General features: G+C 48.2%; 1 protein-coding gene across 1 annotated transcript; it reads right to left on the bottom strand.

Moving 5' to 3' along the window:
• Positions 1-2228: 2228 nt before the first annotated feature.
• On the bottom strand, positions 2229-8046 carry LOC136610708 (tubulin alpha chain-like). Its single transcript, XM_066589917.1, has 4 exons — positions 8005-8046; positions 5773-5989; positions 5381-5529; positions 2229-3301 (listed from the first exon to the last, which is right to left on the bottom strand). Exons 1-4 carry the CDS (start codon positions 8005-8007, stop codon positions 2321-2323), a joined length of 1350 nt encoding a protein of 449 aa, XP_066446014.1. The 5' UTR covers positions 8008-8046; the 3' UTR covers positions 2229-2320.
• Positions 8047-9614: the final 1568 nt, after the last annotated feature.

Below are 9614 nucleotides of genomic sequence, written 5' to 3'. Positions count from 1 at the left end.
ATGAAAGAAGCCCAAGACCATATTCAGCCAGCAGTATGGCAGTCGTGCCCGAGACATTTTAGCACAACCATCAGCGGATAGTCACCAACATGCTGAGCGGTATTTACAGACCCCACACATTGCATGTGCGCTTAACTTTTAGTTTTGGGAGATTGTAGGGAGGAGAATAATGGCCTATGACGCTAAGTCATATGACTGAGTCATGTGGAGTAAAGGGCCAGTTTTTGGGGAAGCAAACTGGGCAATTGCCTGGTGGCTCCCCTCTCCAGCATAGCTCCGTCGGCTACAGCATTGTCTGTTCCGAGTGAAGGGGCAGCATGAAACTGAAAAGCAAATGCTGCCAAAAGAAATTAAGCAGCTGATGCAGAGGAGGGCAATATTTATGTTATTCACTCAGATTCTGCCTGCAGTTTGGGCTCCCCCTCCCCGCATGCACCAGCCAGTCTATGCCCCATGACACCCTTAGAACACAGATGCAGTGGCACACATGTAGGGGTGACATCAGAAGCAGCCCAAGGTGAAAAAGCAGTAGGAGGCTCACTGAGACAGATGACCTTGTTAGAAGGTGCATATCACTAGATTCAAAACAGTGAGTGCAGCAGGATGTCTGGTCTTTAAAGGGAACCTATCACTACCATAAACTAGTGTATGGTGCTGCTTTATAAGGGTTTGTGGAGATTTTATATAAAAATGTTCAATCCTGCCAACCTCTTTAGACAGCACAACTTAGTTTATGGTGCTGTTTGGTAGTGACAGGTTTCCTTTAGCTTGAGTGGTCTAAGCCTAGACTGGGGTATGCAGCTCCTAAAAGGCTGACGAGACACTAGTGTATTAACCCCTTTAGTGGCATGCCTGGAAAATCACCAGGGCTTGCTGCACTGACCTTGCAATTAAACCTTTGCAGATTTCCGTGGACAGCTCTAGTGCAGAGCACTGAGCTGTCATCTGAAATCTTCTGGGGTTTTTATTTTCCAGAAGTGTTATGAATGTATTCTTTCATTACAAAAAAAGTTGCAATGTGAATGTTACATTCCTAAATACTTGCATTGTTGACTCGTTTAAAAACCTGCCCTGTGAGGCATGACATTGTAATAAATCTGCCACTGAAGGAATTAAGGCTACATTAAGGCCTCCTTCCCACGAGCGTGACGGGGTCCGCCGCGTAATATTACGCAGTGAAGCCCGTCACGGCGCCCCCCAGAGCCCCTATACTTACCTGCGGGAGATAGCGTGAAATCGCTTCCCCGCCCACCACCGCCGCGTCACCGCCCACCACCGCCGCGTCACCGAGCGTGTCACGTGACGCGGCCGGCCGCGTCATTTGGCGTCAGATGACGCGCGGCGGTGGGCGGGAAAGCGTTTTTTCACGCTATCTCCCGCTGGTTAGAGCGGGAGATAGCGTGAACGGACGGCTTCCATTGACTGCAATGGAAGCCGTCAGTGCGTACAGCCCGTCCTCACCCGCAGAAAATAGAGCATGCTGCGGGTGAGGACGGGAGAAATCGCGGTGCGTAATTCCGCGCTGGAATTACGCATCGTGAGCATTGTGCTATTAGGTTCAATAGAACCTAATAGCTGCGGGCAACGCAGCGGATTTTCGCCGCGAATTACGCGGCGGAAATCCGTTCGTGGGAAGGAGGCCTTAGGTTTCTGTAATACAGTTGTCTGAGCCTGGCCGCAGGTTTCCTGACCTGAGCTCCAAGCATCAGAGTTCCTGGTCAGCATACCTGCTGACAAGCCAGGACACAGCCATATTATAGATGCATAAATGTGGCTATTACACACATGGCATGAGGGCATGTTCATATGGGAATCTGCATGGACTTTTGCCAAGGATTAGTATGCAGATTTTAGCCTCATACAAAAGGACACTAAATCATTTGCAGAATCCATGTCATGTGACTTTCTCCCCTGCAATGCAAATTAAAGTCTGTAAACAGGAAAGTTTATCAAGTGGACTACCATTCAAAGGAATGGCACATTGGGAAGCAGAAGTCGCTTGGTTTCCATAGATTCTGCATAAGATGTGGTGCAAAATCCGTTGTGTGAATGGGGCTCAAGACGACTCTGAAGTACGGCCTAACAGAATACTGTGCGTATGACTGACACACACAAACTCCTCCTTGAAAAATTTCACTGCCATTTTATACATCACAAACAGGGCATCATAATGAATCTCTTTATTAACATCTTTAAACATGTAGAGAATGCTATAAGCAAACAGTCAGGGAAGTAGGGAATTGTGAAGCCAACACATTACAATGCTTAACCAGTTATTGAGTATGTTTGCCAGATACAAGTTTGCATAGCGTATTCAATTTCAATATTCATCATCGTCCTCCTCCTCTCCACTATCTCTAGAATCTGTTCCCACTTCTTCATAGTCCTTTTCCAGAGCAGCCATATCCTCTCTAGCTTCAGAGAATTCCCCTTCCTCCATGCCCTCCCCTACATACCAGTGTACAAAAGCCCTCTTTGAATACATGAGGTCAAATTTATGGTCCAGCCTAGCCCAGGCCTCTGCAATTGCAGTCGTGTTACTCAGCATACAGACGGCACGCTGAACTTTGGCCAAGTCCCCTCCTGGGACTGCAGTGGGAGGCTGGTAGTTAATTCCCACTTTAAAGCCAGTAGGACACCAGTCAACAAACTGGATTGACCTCCTGGATTTAATGGCAGCTATTGCAGCATTTACGTCTTTGGGCACCACATCTCCCCTGTATAATAGGCAGCAAGCCATGTATTTACCACGTCTGGGGTCACATTTAACCATCTGATTTGAATATTCAAAGCAAGCATTAGTAATCTCTGGCACCGACAGTTGTTCGTGGTAAGCCTTCTCTGCCGATATTATAGGGGAGTAGGTTACTAGCGGGAAGTGTATTCTAGGATAGGGCACCAAGTTGGTCTGAAACTCTGTTAAGTCAACATTTAATGCACCATCAAACCTTAAGGAGGCTGTAATAGAGGATACTATCTGTCCTATTAGTCGGTTCAAGTTAGTATAAGAAGGACGCTCAATGTCCAGATTGCGGTTGCATATATCATAAATTGCCTCATTGTCTACCATGAAGGCACAATCTGAGTGCTCCAGGGTGGTGTGGGTGGTCAGGATAGAGTTGTAAGGCTCCACCACTGCAGTAGAGATTTGCGGAGCAGGATAAACTGAGAACTCAAGCTTTGATTTCTTTCCGTAGTCAACAGACAGACGTTCCATCAGCAGGGATGTAAAACCAGAGCCTGTGCCACCTCCAAAACTGTGAAATACCAGAAATCCTTGAAGGCCACTGCACTGGTCAGACTGCACAAATAAGAGGACAGCAATTAAAAGGAATCAAAGATTTGCTTGATAATGTAATAAATTAAATACAATACAACTATGTAAAATGCATTGGGAAACATGTTATGACATTCTACATGCAAGCTTCTCCCCAGTACAGATGTATCATTTCTTAAACAGTTGTCAAAAATGAGTGTTAATATACAGTTCGGGCGAGGCAGCAGTCACAATACACCAAGTTAGCAGCCTCAAAAAGGCAAATAGTGTTGGAAAAACCCAAGCATCTGATCCAACACATACAGGGGTACAAGTAGTGATAACACCACTGATTACAGTAGTTAGGGAGTTACTTCAAGTGAGTGAGGCACATTTTGCAGTTTTTATATAGCATTTAGGGATTCTAATTTCTGACAGCCTCAAAGTGAGTCCACAGTTCAGTCAGGGTGCAAAGAAAGCAAGTAGGATGCTTGTGCATAGCTAGAGGTATAACCAGTGGAAAGAGGGAGATTGTGATCTGGCAGTACAGAACTCTGGTAAGACCATAGCTGGAATATTGTGTTCAGTTCTGGAACCCTCACCTACAGAAAGACATTGATAAAATAGAACAAGTCCAAGGATGGAAGGTCTCAAGTACAAAAAAAATATATAAAAAAAAAAAAAAAAAAAAAAATCAGGAAAGACAGTATGAGAGAGGCCGCCTGCAGACGAGCGGAAATCCCGCCGCGGGATTTCCCGCGGGATTTCCGCCGCTGAAAGTCTGCATAGGAGTGCATTACAATACGCACTCCTATGCAGACGGCCGCGGTTTGGCCGCGCGAAATCTCGCGCGGCAAACAAACCGCGGCATGTTCTAATTTTCTGCGGGGCACGCACTCACCTGGCCGCCGGCTCCGGTCTGCGCATGCGCCGGCTGCGCGGCAGCCGGCACATCAAAGAGCCAGGGCCGCCAGGCGCGGGTGAGTACGCGCTCGTCCCTGCAGGCTCTGGGGTCGGATCGCGCAGCGAGATTTCTCGCTGCCGGATCCGACCCGCTCGTCTGCAGGCGGCCAGAAGGGAGAGGGGCGGCATGATTCAAAACGTTAATATATTTAAGTATAAATAAGAGTCAGGAAGTGGCACCAAGGTTAGCAGGGGGCAACTCAGAAGCATCAGGATTTATTTGTTTACATTTTTTTTATTGAAAGTTAGTAAGTGCCTGGAACTGCAATAGACACGCTTTAAGGGCTCTTACACAAGCACATAAAATAGCACAGTCCCAGCCGACCGCAGGTCTGGACTCTGATGCAGCGAGTTTGGGTCAGCAGACCCACAGCCAGTCCACGTCACCCATTCATTATAGTAGTCTGCAGTACACTTGTGTGAAACTGGCCTACAGGCTGAATAAAGCCATAATGCATTTTGGAGTTATTCCCTCTCCAGCAGTTCACTGGGCTTTGTGCACCTCTGAAGATTTCTCCAGTAGAAATTTTTTTTTTAAATTATAGCTCAGTGATGTGACTTTCTTCTGTTACTTATGGCTTATTCACACGAGCGCATATCAGCCGGCCGTGGAAATGGTCGGTTGATATGCTACCGTGTGATGCAAGGGGCGGCGTATATGCTTAGCTGTCTTTCCCTTCCATTCCCCTTACCAGCTCTCTGCAAGGGAAGAAGGCAAAACGGGGCGGGAGCTAGTGTGCTGAGCTCCCGCCTCTCACTGCTGTTTACAATAGAAGGGATAGGGCTCAGCTCCACCCCCCATCCTACTCCTCACATTGCAAACAGCGGCAAGGGCCGGAGAGAAGGGGGATGGAGTTTAGCAGTCAGGCTGCTAAACTCCCTCTTACCTCCCTTCTCCTGCAGCTGTCATTGGCTCCCGTCTGGGTGCTTTTACGCTGCGGAGATACGCTCTGTGCACTGATGCATTGTAAACCAATGCATCAGAGGGGCAGCATTTATCAGCCGGGGTGTGAAAACCCGGTCGATATACGCTCATATGAATAAGCCTTTACATTGCAAATAAAAAAAAAAAAGTCAGATACGTAGATGTTTTTTGTCTCAATCTCTAACAGCAACAAACCTACAATCTTATTGCAGGTTTCCCTACAAACAGCAAATTACCATTTTACGTAATCTGTCCAGGACGCCATCAATGATCTCCTTTCCAATCGTATAGTGACCTCTGGCATAGTTGTTGGCTGCATCTTCCTTGCCGATGATAAGCTGCTCTGGATGGAACAGTGTGCGGTAGGGTCCCGTTCTGATCTCATCTGAAGCACGGTGAAGGCAAAGACGTTTCATTACATGGTAATATATGCAGTATCACAGCTTTAAAGACCCTCCAACAAGCTGAAAACTATAAGGTGAACAGAAGTTGGGGGTGGATTTAGCTATGTATAGGCAACTTTTTTCTCTTTTTTTAAATATAAAAACAAAAAAAACAAACACACTCCCCATTGAAGCTTTAAGATAATACAGGGTTTGATTTCTGAATTCCTATGCATGCATCTTACCGATAACACTTGGTTCCAAGTCAACAAACACCGCTCGCGGCACATGTTTTCCTGCTCCGGTTTCAAAGAAGAAGGTCCCAAAAGAGGAATCTGCAGTGTTCGTGTCCTTAGAAAATATCCCATCTGGCTGGATGCCATGCTCTAGACAGTACAGCTCCCAGCAGGCATTGCCCATCTGCACTCCCGCTTGGCCAATATGTATAGAGAGGCACTCCCTCTATTATACAAAACACATTCATATAAGAGCAGGCATTTCCTGAATACATCTTGACTTTAGAAGGTCTTCTCTTCCATTCATTCTACCTTCCAGCCCACCCACTGACATACATAGAGAACTGGCCCTCACAAAACCAGAGAGATCAATAGGACCCTTATGAAGCCTATGACTTAGGTAAAGTACATCTCATCTAAGCATAATTATGATAACCCAGTGTGTAAGGATTCATGGGGTTCATTCAGCTAATTGAATCCACAGTCAGGTCATTCCCCCCACGGTACAGCTGTCTGAATCAGATCTTAGCCCGATACAACAGCTGTATTAGTTTACCGCTCAGTCTAATGACTTTCAATTCACGTTAATACAATAATTTAAGAAATTTTAATTCAGTAGAACAGGGGCCTTGGTGTGGCACCCTTCAAACCATAAGAAGCAGGTATATTATAGTCATGAAGCCAGCCTATAGGATATCCCATACAGCAGTATACCAGGCCACATACCCTCTGGGTGCTACTATACTAACAGCAGCCTGTAAGCAGGGCTTTTCTGTTTAAGACAGACAAAAATCCCTGCATGCTGATGGTTTATGAGACATGAATTAAAGGGGTTGTCCCGAACCAAAACCTCAATTTTCAATTAGCCCATTCCCCCTGTCACCCCCCCGGCATAAAGCAGCCCTTTAAAGCGGTTATAAACCGCTTCCTACTTACTGTTTAGAAGAAATAATAACTTATAAAGTTCTTCATCTAAGATGGCGCCTGTGATGTCCCAGGGTGCGTTCCACGGTGCACCGCGCTTCCAGGAGGCTTTCATGCGCGCTCCCGAGACGCCGGTCACGTGAGCGGGTGACTGACGTCATCGGTGGAGGCGTGCACTTGTAATGAATGAAACGCCGATCCAGCCACCCCATTGGCTAGTCGGCAGAACGCATCACAGCGGGAGGTGGAGTCTGCCGGAGAATACAGCAAACAGCTGTTTCTCCCTTCTCTTGACCACACAGAAGCGCAGGTAAGCGCACCTTTCTGCTTATGCACACATATCCAGCCATGCATTCATTCAGCCTCATCCATCCATCCATGCATCCGCACGCACTTATGCACACATCCAGCCATGCATTCATTCATGCAGCCTCATACATCCGTCCATCCATCAGGCCGCAGAAAACTGGCCCCTCGACCCCACAGAACTGGCCCCAGGTACGCTGCGGTAGTGCCCGGGGCACAGTGGTAGGCGAACCATAAATACAGCAGGGGCCTCAGATTCTGAGTCCCGGGCAAAGACAGACCCCCCCCCCCAGCGTCCACAGCACCCCAGACACCTCACTTAGCCAGGCGGCTGCACGGCTTGGATTGTGTTCGTCCTGGCTGGCGGCTGCTGGCCCCGTATGGCTGGCGGCTGCTGGCCCCGTATGAAAGCCTTGACTGCGCCTTCACCAGTATTTAAAGGGAGGCCGGGAGCTGAATGGCCGCCCCTGCGCGCTCCCGTGCAGTGATAGCTCATCTGCGGATGCACAGACGAGCTGTATCGCGCGGGCACGCTGGAGCGGCTCGTTCACAGCGGGGAGAGTACAGACTGCGCAAGCGCGTCTAAAACAGACTGCTGGGGAAGAAATTAGATGGCACCATGGCGACGGGGACGCAGAGACAGCGTGAGGACTGAGACAAGTGAGTGAATAACTTCTGTATGGTTCATATTTAATGCATGATGTATATTACAAAGTGCATTAATATGGCCATACAGAAGTGCTTAACCCCACTTGCTTTCTCGGGACAACCCCTTTAAAGCCTGTAGTGGAAAAGCACAGCCTCCATGGTTTCAGTAACAAGGTAGCATGAAGAATGGAGGAGCCATAGCCCAAAGAACAGCAGCAGAGGGAGTTACATGCACTGAGAAACTAAACATTTCTTGCAGCTTTAAGTTTTTGAGGTTTTTTATCCCTTTAGAATCAAACACCTTCTACACAAACATAAAGCTATGGAATACCCCCCACATAAACCATTAGTAATCCAACTCACCATGTTTTACCACTGCAATAACCCAGAGGACTACTCAGTAACTGCCTGCTTCAAACTAAAACTTCCAGCACTTGGCCCAACTTAAAGCATCCTGGGTGTGGCAAGTGGGAGGGGTCAAGTACTTAGTGGGGTGGAATGTGACTTAAATTATCCTCAGGCCAGTTTTACATGGGCAAGAAATTCTTGCACAAATATGAACCCTATTGGGGTCATACACATGAGCAATGGTTTTCTACATGGCGCTGCGATGCTATGCGGGAAACACAGCATAGCATGTTCTATTTTGCTGTGTGGTCTTGCATCGAAGTCCATTGTTTTTAATGGGGCTGGTGGCAGCAGCGCCCACATCAATCTCGCCCCTGTGTAAAGTTAGCCTAAGGGCTTATTTAGACGACCGGTTTTCATGCTGAGCCGATATACGGTGTCCTTGTCTGCAAGGGGGGGGGGGAGGATGGAAGAGCCAGGAGCAGGAACTAAGCTTCCGCCCCCTCTCCGCCCCTTGCCACTATTTGGAATGGGAGGGGTAGGACAGGGGCTGAGCTAAGCACCGCTACTTAGCTCCGCCCCTATCTCACTCCCTCCTATTGCAAATAGTGGCAAGGGGCGGGAGCTCAGTTCCTGCTCCTGGCTCTTCCATCCTCCCCCCCCCTGCAGACAAGGACACCGTATATCATAAGTAAGTATAAGGAAGGCAGCACACTGGAATAGATCCTCTTACCAGTAGATGTCCATAAAAAGGTTTTTATTCATGATCCACATACAAAAAATTGCGATGTTTCGATCATCCGCTGTGATCTTTCTCAGGCGTGAAAACCGAGCTGATATACGGTCGTCTAAATAAGCCCTAAGGCGGCTTCACATGGATATCAAAATCGTGCAAAATTTGTGCGTTTCGGGATGTGCAAATCGGCATAACATGAATAAACATCATTTTGAATAGGGTCGTACACATTAGCAATGTTTTTCTGTATGGCACCGTGATGCAATGCTATGCAGGAAACAAATCGCATCGCATTGTTTTCAATGGGGCCGGTGGCAGCAATGCGAGTGGTCTCCCATTGAAAGCAACAAGAGAAACTCTGTGATGCTCTGCCACAGCTGTGACAGCCGCGCCAGGGAATCCCTGCATCCCCGAAGTGATGCAAGGCTGTTTAGGCATGAAAGCACCTCGCATCCTCAGGAAATTCACATGAATGGCGAGCGTGATATGGGGGCGGGATTCACAGCCCCTTATTGCACTCGCCCATGTGAAGTTAGCCTTAGGCTGGATTCACACGGACATATATCGGCTCGGTTTTCACGCCGAGCCGATATACGTCGTCCTCATCTGCAGGGGGGGGGGGGGATGGAAGAGCCAGGAGCAGGAGCTGAGCTCCTGCCCCCTCTCTGCCTCCTCTCCACCCCCTCTCTGCCCCTCTGCACTATTTGCAATGAAAGGAGGCGAGGCGGGGCGGGGCTACGTTCTGTGAATTAGCCCCGTCCCGCCTTTCCCCATTGCAAATCGTGCAAAGGAGGCAGAGAGGGGGCGGGAGCTCAGTTCCTGCTCCTGGCTCTTCCATCCCCCCCCCCCTGCAGAGAGAGACGATGTATATCAGCTCAGCGTGAAAACC

The sequence above is a fragment of the Eleutherodactylus coqui genome, chromosome 2 (assembly GCF_035609145.1).
Source record: "Eleutherodactylus coqui strain aEleCoq1 chromosome 2, aEleCoq1.hap1, whole genome shotgun sequence".
Lineage (NCBI taxonomy): Eukaryota > Metazoa > Chordata > Amphibia > Anura > Eleutherodactylidae > Eleutherodactylus > Eleutherodactylus coqui.
The sequence above is the reverse complement of the archived record's forward strand: the minus strand, read 5'-3'. Positions and strand labels throughout refer to the sequence as shown.

Coding starts and splice junctions, on each gene's coding strand:
- LOC136610708 (XM_066589917.1), bottom strand. Junction 5,530..5,772: donor CTTGGAACCAAGTGTTATCG/GTAAGATGCATG, acceptor ACCGTGCTTCAG/ATGAGATCAGAACGGGACCC. Junction 3,302..5,380: donor TGGACAGATTACGTAAAATG/GTAATTTGCTGT, acceptor TTATTTGTGCAG/TCTGACCAGTGCAGTGGCCT.